We start from the raw sequence: 25,587 nt of genomic DNA, 5'->3' as shown, positions 1-25,587 counted from the left end.
AAACCTCAGCATTATAGCCCAGCCTTGAGCAGTTCTGAGTGCTTCTGAAAACTATATGCTTTCAAAGAAGACTTCATCAGTTTGTTAAAGGAAGGATCAGTGAAGACTGTCTGAACATGAATCAGAGCATCATGGATCAGTTTCTACCCCCATTTCACCAGTGTAAGTACATGCGATTAAAATTATTGCCTCGTTTACTCTATCTTGCAAATGATGTATTTAGTTGTGTTTTGTTACTTGTAACCGTGTGTACTGTATCAGGTTAACTCTTTATATTCTCATATCGCGTGTAAAGCCACGTTGAAAACACGACGCGTGCCACTTTGATTACGGATCGTCAGCTGTTTACACACATGCAACGGTCAAGTAATGTGTGTGTGGGTGTGTGTGTGTCTCCCCGTGTGTGTAACGCACAGGTATTCGCGGATATAACTGAGCGCCGCGACGCCTCAATTCAGCCGCTCATTTATGGACGCGCCGGCCCTGTGTGTGTGTGTCTCCTCGTGTGTGTAACGCACGGGTAGTCGCGGATATAACTGAGCGCCGCGCCGCCTCAATTCAGCCGCTCCTTTATGGACGCGCCGGCCCTGTGTGTGTGTGTGTGTGTAACGCACGGGTATTCGCGGATATAACTGAGCGCCGCGCCCTCTCTATTCAGCCGCTCATTTATGGACGCGCAGGCCCTTTGTGTGTGTGTGTGTGTGTGTGTGAAAAGAGTAAGAAGACTGTGACTAGGAGGCTAGGAGATCTCCTCGCCAGTTCTTGGACTTTTTGCTCAATAAAATTGTTCGTCGTCAGTATTTTCTAGTCCATCGTCTGTGTTTACATTCACCCACTGGCAGCCAAAATCCACTGTGAAGCGTGTGTGCACTGTGACTACTTTTATATTGTAGATTAGCAGCTGGGCATTTCACTCTGTCTTGCGCTGAAGCCTGTCACTGTCGACCAATCGCAGCAGGCTGCCGTTGGTCCAATCAGCGCAGATTAGCTTCGCGCTGAGGATGGGTTTGGGAACAAATGAATCGCTGAACGAATTATATGGGAGTCGCTGGGATAATTAGGTAAAAATAAATGCAGATTATAAGACCATCAAAGTGTTGTTTGACCTTGCATGCATATTAGACTGTTGTTGGAGACCCTTACAACCTAAATATGACCCTATTTCATCTATAATATGGGCTCTTTAACTACTCGTAAACTCCTTATGCACGTCCGTCTAGTGCATTTACACTGAATAGCAATAAAAAAGTGTTCTGTCAACATGAACAGTTTAAATACAGGAGTTCATGAGCAGTTAAGGATGAGTTAATGATGATGCGCCCCTTAAAGTAAAGTCATTACATTGTTACATTAAGCTTAAACTTAAATGTTAAGCAATACATTAATTAACAACGGCTTCCTTAATTACTTGTTAGTACATAATTGTTTGTTATTTAGTGTATTAATTACCACATTAGTTTAAGCTTAATTTAATGATCATGAACTCATGAGCTGTTTACGTATAATTATGTCATGTCTTTACTTGGAGGGGAACATCATCATTAACCCATTCTTAACTACTCATAAACTCCTTATGCACGTCCGTCTAGTGCATTTACACTGAAAAACAATAGAAAAGTGTTCAGTCAACATCAACATGAACAGCTTAAACAAAGGAGTTGATGAGTAATTAAGGATGAGTTAATGGTGATGTGCCCCTCCAAGTAAAGTCATGACATAATCATACATTAACAGCTTATGAGTTCATGTTGGTTACATTTAGATTAACTCAAATGTAAATTAATATAATAGTTAACAACATGGGTAACACTTTTGCTTAGGTCACAATTCATATTAAATACTGGCTTATTACCTGCCTATTAATAAGATATTAACTGTTTAATAGTAGTTATAAAGTATGATCTTATTCTGCATCCCTAACTGTACGTTCACGCAGAAAGCGACAAGAGCAACAAAGTAGCCAGAAGTCATTCATTTTTAATGGGAGCCGCTGGCAATAAGCGGCGATGAGCAGCGTGGTGCGTCTTCGCCAGAGTGGGTGTCGAGGAGAGTTGAAATCAAGTCTACTTTATGGCAATAAGCTATGACGTGGTTCGGCAGCAAGAAATCAGAATGTAGAAGTCCACTTGAGAAGATTCCAGAGAACACAGTCCTGTGAACTTTGATTCCGACCACCGTTGTTTCCAAGGGTTTGAATAATATGGTCGCCGGATTTCCAATTATTTACAATGGTTTCTTACATGGTTTCTTATGTTCTTAGGAACATACATTTAAAAAGTTACTGATGAGTATTAATGTTATATATATATATATATATTTTTTTTTTTTTTTCTTTAAAAAAGCGGGAATCTCATGCGACAATAAAAAACAGTATTGCTGCTTTAGAATATTTCAGACATATGGACACATTGGATAATTAAGCGGAGCAAAGCCACACCACATGCAACTTGATCTTCCATTGTTAATTGAATTTGATAAAAAGTGTGCAACATTTTCACGCTAGAAAGCATACTTTGTGTAGGAATGTAACTGATATGATATGCTGCAATGGCCCCTTCAGATATGAGATTAATGTAGCGAATTTTGACGCTCTCTCCGCCAGAGCTGGAGGCAGACAGCGTTGTTGCCATGGCGGCCAGAGCGACTTTTGACGCTCTCACTGCCTTCAGTGTGAACACACAGTAATCCTACCCAAAACCTAAACCCAACTTTTACCTTACTAACTATTAATAAACAGCTAATTAGTAGTTTATTAAGCTAGTAGTGTTAGTTGATGGTTTGTTAATACCGTGAATTGTGACCTAAACTAGTGTTACCACAACATGTACTAACACGTAATTAAGGTAGCCGTTTTTTACACAATAACTCTTGTGAATTATGTTGTAGTTAAAGTTAGTTCATGATTAGCGCGTGCCTTAACTCATCATTAATTCATAATGAAGTAATGTTTAGCTTACATGTTAATACATCATTATTCGTGTACTGTTATTGTAAAGTGTAACCAAATTATTGTTCTCTGTTTTATGTTTGAATATAAGATCTCAAAAAATGTTTTCAACACTGAAAGTTATCCAAAAGGATTCTTAAGCATGTCTCATGAGTCATGTGATGGCGGCTGATATCCATTTATGAAATTTAGCTTAGGCATCAAAGAAAAAAAATACAATTTTAGAATATATTAAATATTGTTTTATTATATATATTAAAATAAAAATTTTCTTTCAAGGTGTAAAAATAACACGTCTTAATATTTCTGTCCATCAACCTCAATAGCAATGAATGGCAGCGAATTTGAGAGATGAAGAAGATGTAAAATAACGAAAGAGGATTGAAAGAAAAAAAGGTTGCATATGGTACTAATATCTGTCAGATGTGTACTGCAGATGAACAGGATGTCCACACCTAGATGAGTCAGTTTAGCCACAAAAACAACACCTGAGATTATTCTTTATTAATAAATGTAAACAATGTAAACTATGTCAACTGAAACTTCCCTCACTAAACACCAGGAAGCCACTCAGCTTATCAGTCTCAGGCAGTTCTTGTATATTTCACTATTTGTTGCCTTTGATTAACTCATTTACTCTAAGCTTACATATTTGGCCTCCTGGCCTTTTATCAGCACATAATTTAGGCAAACATTTGCTTCTGCTTTCAAGGAAACCAGTCTGTTTTCCAGAACTGCTTTGCCTGTTTGTCATACATGTGTTATGCATGGTTACTGCAACTAACATAAACTGGTTCAGGGTTTAAAAGGAACAATGAATGATGAGTCATATTCCCTTCCTGACACATTTTAAAATCCTGTTTAAACGCTGACAGAAGCATTCAGGGGAGGTTAAATGATCCTCCTTGACCTGTATTACATTCATAATAAACTGTATTACAGATGCACACTTTCATCTGCATTTAGTTACAGTCTTCTAAACACTTCTAACTGCAAGTCTTAGTGCTCAAACCAGATTTTTTTCTCAGATCTGATTTTATTGTATAGCCTTTCTGATTGTCGTTTTAAATGTGGTCAATATCAGATATGCAGTGTGAAAGGATCATGGTCCTAAACTGAACCACATGTGCAAAAATTCACACAGGATAAACTTTATAACTATGTACACAATGTGCATACTGTAAGATGTGAATAGAGCACATTGTTTTAAAATCATTATTTTAGCCAGTTCCACAGACAGCAGCTGTGAATTTCTATGAACTATGTACTGTATGGTTGATCGGATCCTTCTAATGTGTATTTCAATGTCTGAAGCCTAAAATAAGTGTTATGTGGTTGAAAACACTGATAAGTCATGATCTACAGTATGACAAGCATGGCTGGACAGAGCACACAAGTGCAGTGAACTCATCAAGAGTTAATGAGCAGCTGCTGAGAAAAATGGAGGATGTTTGTAGAAGGTGGCAGTGCAGAAAGATGAAACATCAATTGAAATCTTCATGAAAGTTGCATGAATTCGGACATAACCGTTCACATTGCAGTCACATTGCAAAATATCTGGGGTCTTGTTTATAAGCTTGTCATGCACACAAATGATGTATACGCGTATGATATATGCAAATGTTTTGATCTATAAAAAAACAAACTTGACAAGAGAATGTGTACAGCTGTAATTAAAGTCAAAGTAAAGATATTTAATTTAAATACTGACTTTAAATCCTCATATTAGCCATAATCATAAATAAATCAATTTAAATGTATTCCTGTTTGTTTAAGACATTTTCTATGCAAATGTTATGCAAATCAGACTCCAGATCTGTATTGGATTTAGTACTACAGATGAAAGTGGCACAGATTGGAATTGAAAAGACCAGAATCCAGAGCTATGACAAAAACAGATCTGAGTCGCATTCGGGAATCAAAAAGTGAGTTGACCACAAATGGATTTGGGCCACATTTGCCTGCAGTGTAAAAATAGCGAAAGTGTCTTTGAGAAATGAGATGACACCAGGGGTGTGTCTCAGTGTACAGCAGGATTAGACAGGTGTGTATATCACTTTTTACAAACAAAACACGTCTTGTGAGTTATGACAAAAAACATTTTCTTTTCTCATGCTTTAATTTAAAAGATTATCAAGATTATTTCTGTAAACATCCCACACCCCTACCAAACAATCATGACCTCTACACAGAAATAGTAAAAGCAGAGAACCTGTCTGGCTGGTTTCTAGTCCAGGAACTATCTCCTGGATTACCTTTAACTGCGGCTTTAACCTTTCTTTGACCTCCTGTGATTTTGAAGCCTCAACTAAACTCTAGGCTGAGAGGATCGATTTATTTTTTTTTGAGAGAGAGACAGAGAAAGAGAATCCATTCCATATTGCATTTTACAGTATTGCACAATAATGTATAAATGAAACATGCAAGATGTACTGATCTGAGATTTGACATGACAGCAGAATGTCCTGAAAAATATGACTCTTATTTGACGGACAATAAAACCAAAAAAACCTGGTGAATTTTAAAAAACAATGAAATAGCAAGTGGCTGATGTGTGTTCTTATCTATTCACAGATCAAATTGAGAGGCATGTTTTAACATGAGACAATAAAAAAAGAATGAAGCAAATTGAAGTTACAGATAACACCCAAGACGTGGGTGTATCGGTATGGAGGTGAAACTTACCTGGACATGTACAGGAGGAACGAATCCTTCACCACAAGCCAGCGGCGAGACCAGCGGAAGCAGAACTGATGGTGTCCGATACAGTTGAGCCCTTGGATGCGGTGACCCCCTGACCGTTTCAGAATATAACCTTCACTGTGGGGGGAAAAAAGATATCAGAACTACATTCTGGCAACAGTGGAAAAGTACTAAAGTCACAATACTCACAGGCCTTTGGGTCCAAGGTCTCTGATGAACGACAATGGACTGATCGCCAAGAAGTCCATCTGAGAACACAATACACACACTTTAATATGAAAATATATCACAAGAACAATTCTCTGTAACTTTGCATTTATTAATGGGTGTGTGATTAGTTGGATAGGGGTGACAGCAGTCTCAAGGGTACACCAGGTGAGTGTGGGTGGACAACACCAAGAATCTGGGAATTAAAGAATGATCGGTGGCTCATAGTGAAAACTATGTGCTGCACCGAGTCATGAATCCCACAGAGGAGTGATGAGCGTGAAGAAAGAGTAAGGCTAGGCCTGAGATATTTATGAAGGTGTTTAAGGTTTGTACAGCAGTCACCTATGAACTGTTACCTCTTAATTTAGATTTAGAATCTGCTTTATTGGCCAAGTGTGCACAAACGTAAAAGGAATGTGTCAATGCATACATACACACATAAGCTGACAGAATGGACTTTTGAGAATGAGAATAAAACAACAAAAACAAATCAAATATTAATAAAATCAACGAATAAATACAATTTTATACATATATATATATATTTTTTTTTTTTTTACAGGTGGGCATAGGTAATTATGATTTGGTACAAAAGCAGCATCCAAGAAAGGTCTAGTTCTTTAGGAGCAAAGATGGGCTGAGGATTAGCAGTTTGCCAACAAATACGTTCGTAAATTATTGTGTTTAATTATGTTTAAAAACAATGTTCCTCAAAGAAAGAGAGGAAGGCATTTAGATTTTTCACCTTCAACAGTGCATAACATAACTAACGATTCAAGAAATCTGGAGGAATTTCAGTGCGTAAAGGACCAGCCTAAGCTGAACAACTGTGATCTCCGATCCCTCAGGTAGCACTGCATTAAGCATCGTCATTCATCTATAAGCGATATCACTACATGGGCTCAGAACTACTTTGTATTGTCTGCAATGAAATACAAGTCAAAATAAACTTAGAAATCACTACTTTCTTTTTTATTTGCATTTTCCATACTGTCCCACCTTTTTCTGATTTGGGGTAGTAAATAAAGACACTTATCATGTAAATGGCAAATTTTAACATTTGTGTGCATTACAGACTGTGTGTAATCAAATAAATTAAATTGCATTTACATAAAAGTGTATTATCTATATTACAGCAAGCACAAACACAATAACGGTACAGTATTGGTTATGAGCATCAAAGCAGGTAGCTAATGATGTGCTCGCTATTTTAGCTACTGTAGATATAGCTTGACGGGGAAAAGTGCCTAGATGCCTTCTAGTGCTTAGGTTCATTATTTATTTATTTTGTCATCAAAGTTTGTTTACTGTTCCAGCCACCTTCTTTCTACTGACTGGTGTTTGGTGTCAACGCAGAAAAAGTCTTCAATGCAGTATGGTCACTGTAAACATGAATTTTCTCTCAGATTACACTAATGCTGTGAATGTGGTTCTGTATCTTTGTGGTGTTTTTCTGATCTTTGCATTAAGGCAGGTGTACCCAGTGCGATCTTTGCTGTCTTACAAGCTTACATGCAATCTTTTTCCATCATGAGAAGTCAATCAATAATGAGCGTGCAGTTGTATCGATTGAGATTTTTTTGAAATGTTCATATTCATAATGATCATATGCTCTATTGAGTGTGGTATTAGCTATGTTTCAATAAAAATCTAATATTTATGTTATTAACATGCCTTGTTAATGAGAGATGCATTCTTGGAACTCAAACAACCGTATTTATAAAGTTTCTTAGAATTAGTAACAGACATCTATACTAAAGCTTCTGCAGAATAATTGTGGCTTTTCATCTGCAGTGGGTGAAATAAGTATTGAAGACGTCACTATTTTTCTCAGAAAACATATTTCTAAAGGTGCTGTTGACTTAAAATTTTCACCGGAATTTGGTTACTACCAAAGAAATCCATATATGCAAAGCAATCAAAACTAATTACATTACACATTAAGTTATGTGTAATAAAATTAAATTACGCATGGAAAAACGTCCTGAACACATGAAGAAAGGAAGGTGTAGAAAGGCAAAGAAAGCCCAGACAGAAGCTGAAATGCCTCAGTAGGTATTCAGCAACCCTTTGCCCTTCATCACTGTAAATTAGCTGCTTCAGTCCTACACTGGCAGGATGATGAAGATGAAATCAGAGTGGACATTTCAGAAGACAATGATCCAAAACACAGGCAAGAAAACTCTTACATTTCAGAAATAGAAAATCAAGCTGTAGAATGGCCCAGCCAATCACCTGTCTTTAATCCAATAGAAAATACAAAATAAAGATCAGATTTGATAGACCAGACCTACAGAACCATAAAGATTTTTACACTCTGTTGAAGTCTGGAATTTTTATTTTTTTAATAAAATCTCCATATGAGAGGCGTCTTTAAGCTGCCAAAAAGCCTTTTATATAAAGTATTAAATAAATAGTTCAGTACTTTCTTCTTGTGTCATTCCACTGTTATTATACACAACAATTTTTTTATTTATATATTTGCATTGTTTGGGTTTTTACTAAAACCTAGTTCAGTTCCATGTCAACAGCTCCTTTAGAAATATCATTCCTAGGAATATAAAACATGGCATGTTGAATACTTATTTCCCCCAATGTAAATTATTTCTCTGGTGTGCTTGTGTGTGCCTGCTAAGTCTGATTGATCATTATTGGTGGTGCGATATACCCACTGAACTCACTGCAAGTTACTCCACATGATTAACATTTTAAAAACTGTGTGTGTATTTGACAGTTCATGCGCAAGGAGAACTCATGCGTTGTCAGAGATCAGGCAGACAGAGAGAATGCTTCAGTTGTGAGTTCATTGAGAGTGATTCTGTCAATTGTGGAATGACACAATTTACTGTTCGTTGTATTACTATAAAAAAAAGTTGTAAATACTATAATATTTACATTATAATACCTTTTTCTAGAGTATAACTATTATAAAAACACTATAGTTATACTACTCTGTTTAATATATCTCTGTAAGTTCTTTGGGTTTTATTTTAGTTTAGTTTAATACTATCTGCTTAACTTTTATTGTTCTTTGGTTTATCATCATTTCATATTCATCATCATATTCATCTAGAAGACACGCAAACAGCTGTCAATATCACAGGATGATTATTTGTGATTTGATTATCACATGATATCGCATGTGATATTTTGCGTAGCTTGTCAGAGAACTATGGCTTAGTGCAGGAAACCCATCTCCAGCTGAACACATGTGCTGAAGGTTCACAGCTGATTACAGAAACAGCTTTATAGAATATTGCACACAACAAAAATCGCATCAGATTTTTCATTCAGCCCTAACAGGAATATATGTATATTGTATCCCAAAGCTGAAAGGCCTTCTCTGAATGTAAGAAGGTACACCCACTGGATGACTCTGGTCTACAAGGCTCTTCTGGGTATGTCCTTTATACCTATGTTCCCTTCTTCATAGGTAGGGCCAGACAGAATCTGCAGACATTTTTAGCTATTTCTGGGAAGAATTTTGTATTTTGAAATATTTATGTGGAATGATTTTAGGAGTATCATAACTAAAAACTTAACATATGAAATAAACAAATAATACATCTTTAACTTTTATTTAATGTTTACAACGCAAATCCAATTAGATCCATTTATTTGGTAAACAAAGCAAGTCGCTCATATAATATATCTACTAAAAGACATATTACTTTATAAATTGCATTGTAAATAAATCATATGAATATTTTATTATTATTATAATCCCAATATTAGTGAATTGAATTTAAAAACTGAATAAATTTACACACATTTACACATGTAAATACATAGACTCAATGATGGGCTAAAAATCTGCTGAAAGATTCCACATGGGCCTATTCATAGGTCAAAAAGCCAGTATGCCCTACGTTCAAGTGAAACTTATCATTTGTCTGTTCCCCATGTTCGCACTGAAATAGGGAAGTGAGCCTTTATCCATGCCGCCCCCTCATCCTGGAATGCTCTTCAGTCTGAACTAAAAATGTCTGAGTTCATCCCAATTAAATCAATTCGCTTTATCCTTTATAACAAACAATAACAGTCCATTTCTCAATTTATATGTATTTAAAATTGTGTAATGTGGTATAGCTGAATAACTAAACTGTATTTTTATATTATCTTCACTTTTTATTTATTATTATTATTTTTTTCATAAGTCATGTGTTGCGGACCTCTTGGCCAGGTCACCTATGTAAATGAGATTTTTAAATGAGATATATATATATATATATATATATATATTAGCCCCCCTTTTTATTTTTTCCCCACATTTCTAAACATAATAGTTTTAATAACTCATTTCTAATAACTGATTTTTTTCATCTTTGCTATGATGACAGTAAATAATAGTTTACTAGATATTTTTCAAGACACTTCTATACAGCTTAAAGTGACATTTAAAGGCTTAACTCGGGTAATTAGGTTAACTAGGCAGGTTAGGGTAATTCGGCAAGTTATTGTATAATGATGGTTTGTTCTGTAGACTATCTGGAAAAAATATAGCTTAAAGGGGCTAATAATATTGACCTTAAAATGGTTTTTTAAAAAATAAAATACTGATTTTATTCTAGTCAAAATAAAACAAATAAGACTTTCTCCAGAAGAAAAAATATGATCAGACATACTGTGAAAATGTCCTTGCTCTGTTAAACATCATTTGGGAAAAATTTAAAAAGGAAAAAAAATTCAAAGGGAGGCTAATAATTCTGACTTCAGCTGAATATAAACATCTAAAGGTTTTCTTTTAGAATCCAGATAATTATACTGATAAAATGTGTACGCAAGCTTCTCACCATCCCATGATAGTTCTTGTAGAAAGTGTTTTCTAGCAAGTTGTTTAAATACTCCTCCAGATATTTCTGAAAAACACACACAAACACATCTTGTTCAACACATCATGTTTGCAACTTTTGGATGGCAGTGGGCTTTAGTGCTTTAGTGCATATATACCGGTTTACTAGACGTTCTCCTGATTCTATCGGTTCCATGTAAAGTCGGCATCTCCTCTGTCAAACCTGCCAGCTGTTGTCTCTGTACTGCAAATCTAATAGAACATCACATGAACAATGGGAGAAAAACATGATGCAATTTCTCCAGCCCAAACAAATGAAGTGTAGTGAATTTGCATGTGTCTGTGAGTACACGCACCTCCCCAGAGGCAAGAACTGCAGCATCACTTTGTGTTTGTACAGGTCCCGGTGGAGCTCCTGGAAGTGCTTGTACTTTCTTTTCACTGTCCATGTGAACTCGCCATGTGTCAGACGAACTGTGTATAGAGTACACACATGTACCTACAAACAGGATAGTCACATTGTTAAGTATACACAGCAACAGATTATTAATTACATGATCACAAACACACCTTGGAGCGGGTGGTGTATCGCTCCGTGTTTTCCACTTTGCAGGTGATCGGCGTGCCATGAATGAGAGGAGAAATCGATCCTTCCTTCAAGTCTGCCAGGTGATGGACCACAAAAAAGTCACGCTCTTCTGACAGGGAAAGACACAGGAAGATAAATATCAATCATTTTAATAATATGTTAAAATATAATTTTTTTTTTTGATTACATGTAATTTAAAGGACTCCTATTTTATCCCTTTTACAAGATGTAAGAGAAGTTTTGGTGTCTCCAGAATATGTCTGCAAAGTTTTTGGGTGAAGTTCACCTCAAAATATCCATCAGATTATTTATTATACCGTCCAGAATATGCCTAATTTTGTACTCAGAGCAATGTGTAGCTGTTTTTGTAGCCTGTGGCTTTAATGCAAATGAGCTGGTTGTCCCCGCCCACCATTCCCATGTGCGTGTCAGCTACTGCTAGTTAAGTAACTCACAGTGACAAACATGTATGAAGCAGATCCAGGATTCATTTTATGAGTTTATGAGTCAAATATAGCAAGTGAGTTTGTTTGATATATTTGTGGTGGAGTTTATTCAAGCAAACAACGCAACATCTTCTGCAATGATAATTCACACACAAATGCCATTACAAAGTTCGCAGAACACACACGGTTTTTGCATGTCTACTTAAAGCAGCCTCATATAGCCTTCATGTCTTGTCTTTATTACAAACATACTCTGTTTTTAAGCATTTTAAACTTGTAAAACTCATTCTTGACGTGTGGAAAACCACACTCCGACGTCACATTGCGGTGGTCCTCAAAATCGCTGGGATTTGGATACTACTTTAACTAGGGATGTTTATTTGGGCTAATTTTGCCAACCGACAACCGCCACTCATTTACCGAATATTAACCGTTAACTGGTCAGATTAATATTAAATTATTATTTACTTTAAAAAATGATTGTATCTATTTAATATGTCTGACACTTTAAATGTTGCATTTTAAAATACTGATTATTTTAACATGTAAACATATTAACAACAGAACATCTTCACTCAACTGCAGTGTTTCCAACAGCATAGAAATAAAGAATAAACTAAATATAAAGAATAAAATAAATAGTCCTGCCTTAGATATTTTTAATTATTTATTATTTATTATTTTAGATGTCCTAGATACTTAACCCTCCACCGCACGGCATTGCCATATGTCAACATTATATTTAGGTTCATTTCCCTGCCACTGTTTCTTTTTTCACTGAATTTTTTTTTTGTTGGAAAGAGAAGACCTTAGTGTAGCCAATGATGTGCTTTGGTTAAGTCACATGACATGCAGTGTTTTTCTGTGGTGAGATTTCTGACAGACTGGCGTTTATTGTGAGTAATTGCTGAATGCAAATGTAAACGTCAATAAAATCAAAGGATCAAATTATGTCAGATCCACAAAAAAAATCTGAAACATCACCTACAGTATGTTATGATGACATATATTTTTTGTCAAATTAGTTTTTTGTAAATCGGTCAAATGTATGTGCTGTCAAATGGCAACACTGCAATAGTGGAACGTGCAATATTGCAATGGGTTAGCTAGCTAGCAAGGTCAGCTGTGAACTTTTAAGTTGTAACAATAACAACATGAATGCTGGTAATATATGTTGATTAGCAATATGTTAATGGAATTTGCATTATGGATAAAATCTAGTTTTAATGGCAATACTACTTAGATATGAATACAGGAAACAGTGTATTAGCGAGCACCACCATGTTCTATTGTTAGTGAAAGAAGAAAATGACAGAACTGGCTCTTCCTGCAGATGAAAGTGAGGATGAGATGGGTTTTAGTGACCATGAGAATAATGCAAATTGGACATTTGATAAGACCAGTTAAGTAAGTTAGCTCACAGGCAGTTAAGACTGACGTAGTGTAGTATATAGTATAATATATAAACATTGTTAGCTAGTAGCTATATTATTGTGATGCATCTGGATATATTAGACTTTGTATTTATTTATTACAATATTAATTGGAGAAAATATTTATTTTTACTGTATGTTGTATACATGATAATACAATATTATGTTTGTTTTCAATAATATTTAGCAAAAAAAGAATGGAATAAATGAAAGCTTTTGGAATATCAGTTGTTGGAAAGTATGTATAAGGTGTCATTTATAAGTTCTGTGTTAAAGCTTATAATCCTGCAACACCAATTAAATAATTTCAAACAACAACATTATTAATTATAAGGAAAGATCTAAATTTGAAATTTCTAAGTTAGATCCACTGTTGGATGTTGTTGCCATATGGCAACATATCATAAAGCATTTAAAAAAAAGTTTTTTTACAGCACTTCAAGTTAAGCCATTTTAAGAAAAGAAAAATAGTCACAGATTTTTTTTTATAGATCTATCATAATGCATGCAGTAGAGGGTTAAATTACAAATTTAGATTACAAAATGAAAATACTGACTGAATCCTTTTTAAGAACCGGCATAGGCTGTATTTTTCTCATCATGTTTTTTTCATCTGTCAAATAATAGCAGGCTACCTCAAATCTATCGCTCCATGGAAAATATGCATTTAATTAATGCTCCGCTGTTATTCTTAGATCATAAACCTCTGGCAACATTTTTAATAGAAGTCATTTTTTTAACATTATGTCTTCAGCGTCTGGTTTTACCTAAATTGTTCGTAGTGTATGTGTGTGAATGAGTGTGTATGGATGTTTCCCAGAGATGGGTTGCAGCTGGAAGGGCATCCGTTGCGTAAAACATATGGTGGATAAGTTGGCGGTTCATTCCGCTGTGGCGACCCCAGATTAATAAAGGGACTAAGCCGAAAAGAAAATGAATGAATGAATGAATGAATATGATATTGCATTAACTTGTTTTATAAGCTGTAAAATGAAAGCCTAACTTTGGTGCGGAGTTATCATTATGTAAAAATCAAGAAACTCTTTGGATTTGATTGATTTGCAGATTAGGCTATGAAGGCTATTTTAACAATTGAGATTTGATAAGAATTATTAATAACTGTAATTTCACAAAAACGTTGGTTTGTTCGTTGTATACATGGGGCAGGGGTGCCCAAACTCCGTCTTGGAGGCCCAGTGTCCTGCAAAGTTTAGTTCCAACCCCAATCAAACACACCTGGGCTAGCTAATCAAGCTCTTAGACTTTCTAGAATCATCCTTGCAAGTGTGTTGAGGCAAGTTGGAGCTAAACTCAACAGGACCGAGTTTGGACACCCCTGACATAGGGCCCTATCATACACCTGGTGCAATAAGGCGCAAGATGCGTTTGCCGCAATTTGCTGTTATTTTCAGACCAGTGCAACAGTAATTTTCATTTTTTGCACAACGCTGTTTAAATAGCAAATCCATTTGTGCCACTTTGTGGACTCATGGGCGTGCTGGCCTAAAATAGAGGTGAGTTAAGGAACATTGTTGGCGCGTTATTATTGTGAAGAACTGAAATAAACCGCACCATTGACCATCTAAAAGCAGTTCTACAGTTCAGCGCAGAATGCATTTGTTATGCGCCTGTGTGGGTTCAAACATTTACACATTGCTTAATATAGACAAGATGTACAGCAATACACAAATATATTTAGCATCAGGAAATTTAAAAAAAAAAAGATACTTGTTGTGTTTATATCTCTCCGATATGACTGTGTACACACTATACCTACACCCAGTTGTGTCCAAACAGCTTACAAAAGTTGATTTTGCATCATAGGTGCCCTTTAAAGGGGCTTTAAGGAGAATTCAGAAAATCTTGTTATTAGTGACACCAGTGGCCGATATGTGATCTGCAACCAGCAACTCTTTGTGTTCAGACTTGTGCACATATACATATCTCAGGCCTTGTCCACACAAAGATGCATTAAGCTGTATTATGCATCATATAGGTGTTTTGTCCAGATAAAAGCAGCCCTATTTTTGAAACCGGGTCTTAGTGGAGAAAACTAATAATGGCACACTTGTGTTTTTGTGTAAGCACCGTCCTTGTATTTTATGAAACTACGATGTCATCCACCCACATCTGAACCCTAGTCAAACACAGCTACATCATGTAACAGCGACAGCAACAACAATGGCAGACTACATGCCTGTGTTTGCACTGCAGAACCCACAACCTCTCTAAAAAGCATTTTCCATGTTCATCCTGTTTGATTTGGACACGGAACAAACAAGGTTTATGCGCAAGTCTTTTTCTCCAATTATTTATGTATCACTGTGGGAGAATTACAGCTCTACATACTCGTCATGGCATGTGCTGTATACTGGCATGCATATAAAACATCGTTTTAGTCAGTTTCAGTTGTTTTTTTTGGGTACACTTATTTTTTTTAAATGAGGCAAAAAAAAAAGATTGGATAAGGAAAGCTCTGGCTTCTTGTGGATGTAGCCTAAAACTAAACACATTTGCAGTGATATAATAACTGACACAGCAATGCTGTACATGCTGCTGAGCCTGATGTTTAGATGTAAATATGTGCTGCGTGCTTTCCTCCTAATAACAAAAAAGGAACACAAATATGACAGCAGTGAGAAATCCTACTGTAATTTAAAACCTTTCAGTAAAGCAATTTGCATTAAACTAAATCACAAATTTATCCAGAACGGCATATTTCGAGGGTTGTTGAAGTTGATATGTTGAAATTGAGTCCATATTCTCCTGAGGTGCAGTTTACACCAGTGCATTTGCATTGTAAAATGCATACGTTTGTTACGGTTACACATCAGGTATCCACACTACTTCAGCATCTACTTCGACCCCCAAAAATGGAGCATTTAAAACCACTGAAGACCCTTTTTGTGCAGACACAGGAGGTATCCACAATGTCTCTCTGACTGGTCTTCTGGACTATTGCGTATGGTTCCCAGATTCATCAAGCCCCTGTCATATGAACACTACGCAACCAGCAGACTGCAATTATGAAATCTGGCCAAATATACAAATGGCCAGTGAGCGTGAATGGTCATGTATCATGCTTTTTATGCTGTACAGTGTGGATGGAGATTGCTTCTCTAATATTAAATAAAAACAGCAGTTTAAAAATGAAAACACACAAGTGTAAACAGTAGTTTATGACAGAACTGACAACTTCAAGGTTTTTGCAGGTTTAATCCAGTCAAATTTAAGACTTTTAAGACCATTAAAAAACAAAATATTAGACTTTTACAGGTTTTTTTACCAGTTTATTACCGGCATTATCATGATAAATCAATTGTTTTTTCTTTTCTTTTTTTTTTAATGTGGAATTTGCTGTAAGGTTGTCTAACAGCTGTTGTGAACTTTATCTCCTTGCAATAAAAAAAAAAACTAAAATATAAAAAATAAGGTTTTATTGAGATGGATTGTTGGTGATTGGATAGATGTTGGCTCAATTGAGTAGCTTTACTCGGACAAAGCAAAATTAAGACCTGTTTAAAATTATTTAAGACATACAACACAATATTTCTGCGAATTTAAGACTTTTTAAGGCCAAAATTAACTTTTTGTAATTTAAGACATTTCAAGACTTTTTAAGACCCAGCGGACACCCTGGATCTTATAAAAAGTTCATGGACTCAAAGACCATTTTTAATGCATGGTTGGCCCAATCTTGTCTTGTCATGTGAACCTGGACACAAAGAACACCAAACTGATGATCTTGTTCTCCAGGATCACCTAGAATAACTAAATCAGCATCTTGTTCAGTGGAAAAAGAACATCTGACTGTACAAGAAGCCACATGATTGATGCCACAAAACGTATTTGATTAGTGACCATGCAAATCTGAAACATTCTATTTTTTTTTCAGCTTTGAATTAGATTTTGAATCTTTGGCCCCTCCATTCCTCATTGTGTTTTGAAAAGCAGCTGCTGTGCCAGGCCTCAGTATCAACACTGTTACATCACCAGGGGTCAAAGATCAGACAAGTCACTCAGTTTCGGTGTTGTGCTTAAAAACACAACCCAACCAGAAGTATGTGAATGAGAGAAGCAGCCGTGAAGCCAGTCATTCTTCTCTCTGCTTTCTACATTTCTCACAATCTTTACACAGGGAGTAAAAGGACTCACTGTCACACTTTCAGTACCTGTTCCAACAGCATGGTTGACATGTGGATGTGGCATAAACAGTCTTTTGTCCTCAGAGACAAATCAGCGATTGAGAAGGAGTAACTGTGAATTGTGAGATCTATAAATAATACGTTTTTGTTCTGTAATAAATACCAAAAATAAGATGTCACAAGCATCATATGCATGCTCTCTACAATGACAAACTGACTGTCCCGTATGGATTCCTATTTCTTGAGAAATCACCCAGATGGTCACACCTTGTTTTGTAAAATATTTTTAACAGTTTACACTGCCATAGTCTTGATTGTCTATAAAAAATCGTTGTTCTTCATACATAGCATTGTTCCTGCAAATTCAACAGCTACCTCGACAATATAATAACATAAAAATAACCTATCAAAACAATAAAATGCATAGAAAACTTCAACCAACAGCTTTGAATTTGGGTGTGGGACAGGCAGCAGAGAGGTATGCAAACCATTTAGACGAGCCTAGATATGAAACACAAACAAACAAGCTTTAAAACTCTTTCCTAAACATGTGTTTCATGCAATTCCAGCTCCAATCAAACACACATTAACCAGCCAATCAATGTGTTTGCCTTCACCTGAAAGTTACATTTCAATCTTTGTGATCTTCTAATGAATACTGTTCTGTGTGATTTGTCTCACCGCTGTTGTTTTCAATAGACTTCAGCTGATCCTCAGTAAGGTTGACTATCACAGAGTCCACACATTTCCGCCACCTTTGAGCTGCATTCGACTCAGGGCTAGCCATAAGGCTACTGGACCGTGACACACCTGTGCAAACACACAAAAAAATTAAATAAATAGATAACTAATTGAAGTAAATAAAAAACACCCAGACAAAAAGGTGAAAAAATATAACTAAAGTTTTTGGTGTACTTAAAACTTGAGAAAGCTGGAAACAAAGTACATTCTGACTACACTACCTGACAAACATATTGTCACCTTTCCAAGTTTTATGATCAACAAATAATAAACTAACTTTTAGTTGATCATTTGGTATCAGAAGTGGCTTATATGAAAAGGCAAAGGCCTCTACATTACGCTTATTTTCCCCAAATAAAATATGATCATGCCTTGATTTTTAATGATTTAATTAGGACAGTAAGGTCTGACTTTGCTTAGACAAAAGTCTTGTCACTTAACAGAAATAATGTACAGTAAAGAATAAAAAGTCATAGTGCAGTTAAAAAAGAATTAATAATATGTATGACTCCCATGTGCTTGGAGGACTGCATCCATACATCTCTGCAATGACTCAAGTAACTTATTAATAAAGTCATCTGGAATGGCAAAGAAAGCGTTCTTGCAGGACTCCCAGAGCTCATCAAGATTCTATGGATTCATCTCCAATGCCGCCTCCTCCATCTTACCCTGGACATCCTCAATAATGTTCATGTCTGGTGACTGGGCTGGCCAATCCTGGGGCATCTTGACCTTCTTTGCTTTCAGGATCTTTGATGTGGAGGCTGAAGTATGAGAAGGAGCGCTATCCTGCTGAAAAATTTGCCCTCTCCTGTGGTTTGTAATGCAATGGGCAGCAAAAATGTCTTGATACCTCAGGCTGTTGATGTTGCCATCCACTGCAGATCTCCCACACGCCCCCATACTGAATGTAACCCCAAACCATGATTTTTCCTTCACCAAACTTAAGACTGATTTCTATGAGAATCTTGGGTCCATGCGGGTTCCAATAGGTCTTCTGCAGTATTTGTGATGATTAGGATGCAGTTCAACAGATGATTCATTGGAAAAATCTACCTTCTGCCACTTTTCCAAATGATCAACTATAAGTCAAGTCATTATTTGTTGCTCTTACAACTGGGATTGATGACAAGACTTTTCTCAGGTAGTGTATTTTACAACTGGAATACAGCAGAATACAGAGCAGCAGGATCCCCCCCCCCCCCCTTGCTCTTCTCCATTTACATCAGATCACATGGCTTCCCTTAGCAATAGTAAGAAAGTGTAGCTTGCTTATGATATGTGGAATTTAACTTGCTTTGTGCACCTATCATTTTGTTAAACAATGATAACAACCCTACACTAGGTATTTGAAAACCATCAGTTCTATAATCATCCATAAACTTCTGTGATATTTTATACTATTCTCCGGTTGTTTGATTCTTTATATAATTGCTTTCTTTTGTACACACACTTTTCATATTTTGAGTATTCGAATGCAGTTTGTAAACTGTAAAGCAACTTAAGCCACATAGTATAATATGCATGGAAAGATGTGCGATTAAAAACAACATTCATTATTGTTAATACTGTGCATTTTGTACTCACAGGTGCAGGATTTGCCTGCTCTGTTGATATTATCACATAATCTGCATTCATTTAAGCATGGGTAAAAATAACTAGGACAAAAAAGCTAAAGCGCTTGTGGCTTTTGGATTCAATCCAGATAGTCTCTGGGCTGAACTGCGGTGTATTTCTAAAGCTACTTCCCCACAAAACAAAAGAGCACATCATTCTAGTGATAAAAAAACTGTACTCCAGCTGTGGTACAGATGATTCACTGTCGAGTTAGCTTTTCTATTCTCTGATGTGAATAGTTCCTTGTTGACAGCAGACAATAAAAATAAATGAAAGTGAAATGAAATTGATTCTGTCTTACGTTGATTTTAAAGTGGATCACTTCTAAAGTCATGTATATCCAGTGGTTGTAAACCCTGTTCCTGCAGACTCTTCAAATGCACACATTTTGATTTTCTCCCTAATCAAACAAACCTTATTCATCCCATAAGCACACTAATAGAGAAAAACCAAAAAAGAGAGAGGGGTGTGTCTGATAAGAGAGACACCCTTAACATGTTTCCAGGAACAGGCCTATGAGCAGGCCGTTGTCATTAAAAGATAACTTAGGTAATCTAAGCTACGTCTCTGAGGTTCTGTAACGACACTGGATATGACTGTGACGTCAACACTGACATGCAAGCATATTTTAGTCAAAAGAAAAAAAATAATCTCAGATATTTTGTTTCATTTCTTCCATAAAGAAGACTATCAGAACAGAGCATTGCCATCAGTCTAATGATAAGGAAGGCAGGTTATAAAATATATATATAATACACAATATATAATTTCAGCATCAATATCACAATGTGTAAATCTGCAATAGTCACATCGCAGGATGCCTAGCAATTTCAATGAATTTAAACCAATTGGACACAAGATTTTTTTTGTCACTTTAACAAAGATTAATTGTGTTTAATTATTTATATGATAAAGACTATACCATGTTATTTTACATTTCATTATTGAATTTATGCACACCAACACTGTTAGATTCCACCAAAAACCATAGTGCACTGTTAATTTCATTTTTATCTTTGTTCTATTGTTTCTATCTGTGCTTTAATTTATTTTTATTTTGCATATATATATATATATATATATATATATATATATATATATATATATATATATATTTATTTATTTATTTATTTTCACAGTATTTTATTTAAGCTAGAATAAAAGCAGTTTTTAATTTTTTAAAAACCATTTTACGGTCAAAGTTATTAGCCCCTTAAAGCTATATATTTTTTCAATAGTCTACAGAACAAACCATCATTATACAATAACTTGCCTAATTACCATAACCTGCCTTGTTAACCTAATTAACCTAGTTAAGCCTTTAAATGTCACTTTACGCTGTATAGAAGTGTCTTGAAAAATATCTCTCCGTTAAACAAAAATTAGGGAAAAAAAAAAACGGGGGCGAATAATTCAGGGGGGCTAATAATTCTGACTTCAACTATATATATATATATTTATTTTTTTATTTTTTATTTTTTTTTTTTTACATTTTATGCCCAAAAATCATCCCAATCAATGTAAAATTATGAATTCTTTCCAAATATAGTCATCTTGTCAAAATATTACTATTGCAATATATGAAATCGCAGAAAAATGAAATATTGCAATGTCAGTTTTTTCCAATATTGTGCAATCCTAATCGGCATATCTGCAATATTTAAAAGGCTGATTGATACCAATGTATTATTAATAACATGGAAGAAATGAGTTGCACATGTTTTTTGGCCAAAAACATCTTGGACAATAAAAGAAAGTGACTGCACTTTAGTTACTGAATATTTTTCTGGAGCAGCAAAATGTATCGTTTATATATAGCTACAAACAATAATGGCTTTATTTGTTAAGTTTATTAAATTAAATGTTCTATTATGTTAAATAAAAGTAACTGTTTTTTAAACAAATAGATTGATGTGCAAAAATCACCTTTGAAGATTATCATGTTGTAAAAAAATATATAATAATAATAATAATAATAATAATAATAATTATATATATATATATATATATATATATATATATATATATATATATATATATATATATATATATATATATTCTAGGTAAGCTATTTACGGGTTTTTTAATCAGTCTTTACTGCAAGACAGCATGCATTTATTAAAAATACAAAAATGAAGTAATGCTTTGAAATATTATTTTAATTTAAATATGTGCTCATATTTTTAAAATAGCTGAATATATTTCAATGTAATTTCTTCATGTGACAGTATAAGTAATTTTCAGCAGCTATTGATGAAGTCTTCAGTGTCTCGTGATCTTTCAGAAAGAATTGACATATGCTGATTTGCTGCTTAAGTTTTCTGATTGTTATTGTTAAAACAGTCACGCTACGTCATGGTTTTTGGGAAAACCAAAATTTATTGCATTCATCATTTTTAAAATACACTGTCTATAATTATTCAAAACTCTTAATTTATCAAAGATGCATAAAATTGATCAAATTAAGAAAATTAAAAATGTAATCCTGAAAAAAAAAATCAGTTACCAGAAAAACATTCAACAGCACAACATTGGTGATAATAATATGGATGATTAGATAGATATTGGATTAGATATTGGAAGATTCTGCTTTGCAATAACATGAATAAATAAAAATCTGCATTTTTAATATTCATTGAATTAGAAAAGTTATTTTCATTTTTGCTGTATTATTTTACATTATTTCTTACTGTTTTATTAATTTTTTTTTGATAAGGTAAATGAAGCCTTGGTTAGCAGAAGAGGCCTAAAAAGAATGAACTAAATTTCCTGATGCTAAACCTCTGTATGATGGAGTGTAGTAAATTTACATATCAAATATTTAAATTTTAAAAAGCAGAAGAACGCCGGGGTTTACAGAGAGAGGGTTAAAGGGCGTTGCGCATGCTGACTATGCCTACTGTTGCCAGGTAACCAGGTGAAACTCTAGACACAGTGGGAGAGAGACAGAAGTTCAAGTCAGCTAGAAAGGTGCTGGAAGAAGGCACAGGCGATACTAAAAACAAGCCATAAACATAACAACACACAGGATCAAACAAATCATAAAACTAATAAGGCATAAAGTGATAATGACAGCCCAATCACTGCACATCTGATTATACTCAAATTAGCAATTGTTTTGCTTACAGATATGAAACCACTGCTAAAATCACTCACTGTAAGGAACGGACACTCAATGATCTGAAAAGCAAAATCAGCCTTGATAACAACAGCTCAAACTGTACACAAATAAGTGACACTTGGAATGGAAAGGTTGACAACTAGTTATGTCACGCGTAATTCATATGTGATGATAATTTAGTTACAAAAGGTTAAAACATGGTACAAATTGATATCGAAATGTAATAAGAATTCATAATGATTGTTTTATCTAAAATACATAATTTAAAAATTAATACAATTTAAATACTTTTTTAAATATATTTTTTGCAGGACTTCCAGAGTTCATCATGATTATTTGGATTCATCTTAAATGCCTCCTTCATCTTACCCCAGATATGCTCAATAATGTTCACTCTGGGGACTGGGCTGGCCAATCCTGGAGCCTCCAATATCTGGTCTATTGTACCTTTGTATTTTCGTTTTGCATTTCTTCAGTAAACCCTTTTTACTGAAGATTTGGTCTTACATCCTTTCAAATACTGGTTGTAGATGCAAAAGGTGGTACATAAAGATGTTCAAGAAAGTTGTACCACTACATTATGTATTACACTAGCATTAATAATTTGTGTCTAAAAATATATATAAAAAAGAGTGTCTCTGAAGTCATTTACTGCTGTACAAGATATTTACTGCTTACAACAAGTCCTTTACGTTTACTTACGTTTAAGTAAATAGTGTATAAATGGCAAAAGTTCCTGACGGGAGAAAAGTAAATGTTATTTTTGTAAACAGCAATAGCTTATTTTCACTTCCACATATGACTGTACAGTGTACAATTCATGTACAATGTCAATAATAATAAAAGAAACATTCTAAATGATCACTTGCTTTTGAAAAATATGATGGGACTGAAATGTAAACTGAAAAGTAATGTTTTTGGGGAGTTTTTTTTGCAATGAAAAAGGACAAACTATTGCAGTTACACATATTAACAAGGCCATAGTCAGGTTTAGGTGATAGAAGCCAGTAAATTTAACATAGTGGTGTCATTGGGTAGCACGATCGCCTTACAGCAGGAAGGTTGCTGGTTCGAGCCCAGGCTGGCTCAGTTGGCATTTCTGTGTGGAGTTTGCATGTTCTCCCCGTGTTGGCGTGGGTTTCCTCAAGGTGCTCCGGTTTCCCCCACAGTCCCAAGACATGTGATATAAGGTTAATTGAATAAACTAAATTGTCTGTAGTGTGTGTGTGTGTGCGTGCGTGCGTGCGTGCGTGCGTGTGTGTGTGTGTGTGTGAATGAGAGTGTATGGGTGTTTCCCAGTGATGGGTTGCAGCTGGAAGGGCATCCGCTGCGTAAAACATATGTTGGAGAAGTTGGCGGTTCATTCCACTGTGGCTACCCTGATTAATAAAGAGACTAAGCCTAAAAGAAAATGAATGAATGAAAGAATGAATGAAATTTAGCATATTGCTTTGTTAGATTTGTATCTACTGAGGGGGTCAAACATATTTGGAAAAAATACTAACTCAAATTAAAAGACCACAATTGTGACTTAGTAAACACAGCAAAATATATTTCTAATGATATATATTTTAAAATTATATATAAAAAATGTAACTTTTATCCTTGCTTACATTTAATTGTACATTACATGTAGTCGGTTTATATTTTCCCTCGCTCCAGAAACAGAAGTGTGGTTACTATGATTAACGTCTATCTAACATTACTTTCTCTTCTCTTTCTTGCTTCACACCTTTTTCAGAAACTTTCCCCGTTTCAAAATCAGTCCAAACCGGCTTCTACCTGGTAGTCTACCCCGGATGAGTACAGTCAACCGCCAAGAAGACGAAGGGGGGAATGAAAAGTGTGGTCGTGTCTTAAAACGCAGTGAGCATCACGTGTTCACACACTTTAAAGTGCACAAAACTGTCAAAAAGCATCTGGACCTCGTAAGTGTTGAGACAAGAGTCCATATTTATGCATCATTGATCTAATATCGCGACCACAGACATTCCTGACACTTTCATCACTCGCAATATAAAACAAAAATCTGATAATCAAATCAACTCGTCGCTTAAAGACAATAATAGATTTCGTTTTGTGTGAAGGTTGACTTAAGAAAGATATATTACAGTGGAATGATGAAAACGGTACAGAAGTGCCTTTGCCGAAGCAACGTGATCGTAACACCTCTTTCTAAACACGAGTTACTGTGTTCAGTGTTACTCACCACCAAAGAAACCGTCGCCTCGAAATGTCACTTTAAACCCTCGTAGTCTCGTAGGTTGTTATTTCCGAGGTAGAGTCAAACTTCTGGATAACTTGTCCTCCATCACAACTCCCAAGGCGTAGGTTTGCTGTAACATTCAACGTAGACAAACTTGAGGCCGTTTTTTACCGTAAAGCCGCGAAAACAATCCGCAGCGAGAATGTCGCATAAGCGCGCGTGCTTCGACCTCTTCCCTGACACACATGCAGGAATGCGGTCTATTTAGGAAATCATTTCAAAAACAGACGCCCTCTATAGTTGTTTGTTGATTTATTAAAAGCAAATGTTCCCCAAGCGCATTTGTCAATGGCTCAAATGTTCAACATCCTCACCGTAATTTGCGTAGATGCGACGCGGGGGCTGCGGCACTGAAATGACAGGATCCTCAGAGGCGCTGAAGGAGCATCTGTACTATTGAAACAAACTGGTTTAGCAGCACTCTCTACACTGGTCACATCCACATCAGTGAACACACACACACGCACACACACACACACACACGCACACATGCACACACACACGCACGCACACACACACACACACACACACACATACACGTTGTTTTTTATGAATTATGGGGACATTCCATAGGTTT

The 25,587-nt window shown here is 35.5% G+C and overlaps 1 protein-coding gene across 2 annotated transcripts in view; it reads right to left on the bottom strand.

Annotated features, from left to right (window-relative positions):
* The window catches only part of pld2 (phospholipase D2), a 51,143-nt gene extending 25,772 nt beyond the window's left edge, over positions 1–25,371 (bottom strand). Inside the window, exons 1-8 of one of the 2 annotated variants that reach the window (XM_056458318.1) lie at positions 24,954–25,371; positions 17,947–18,075; positions 11,223–11,350; positions 11,009–11,151; positions 10,811–10,904; positions 10,654–10,719; positions 5,840–5,898; positions 5,633–5,767 (exon numbers count right to left, since the gene is read on the bottom strand). In XM_056458318.1, coding sequence (XP_056314293.1) covers positions 5,633–5,767; positions 5,840–5,898; positions 10,654–10,719; positions 10,811–10,904; positions 11,009–11,151; positions 11,223–11,350; positions 17,947–18,052 — 731 coding nt within the window. In that variant the 5' untranslated portion in view covers positions 18,053–18,075; positions 24,954–25,371. The remainder of the gene's footprint in view (positions 1–5,632; positions 5,768–5,839; positions 5,899–10,653; positions 10,720–10,810; positions 10,905–11,008; positions 11,152–11,222; positions 11,351–17,946; positions 18,076–24,953) is intronic. The other variant, XM_056458319.1, reaches the window with a different exon arrangement.
* Positions 25,372–25,587: the final 216 nt, after the last annotated feature.

The sequence above is a fragment of the Danio aesculapii genome, chromosome 5, assembly GCF_903798145.1.
Source record: "Danio aesculapii chromosome 5, fDanAes4.1, whole genome shotgun sequence".
NCBI classification, from domain to species: domain Eukaryota; kingdom Metazoa; phylum Chordata; class Actinopteri; order Cypriniformes; family Danionidae; genus Danio; species Danio aesculapii.
This window is presented reverse-complemented; position numbering and strand designations above follow the sequence as displayed.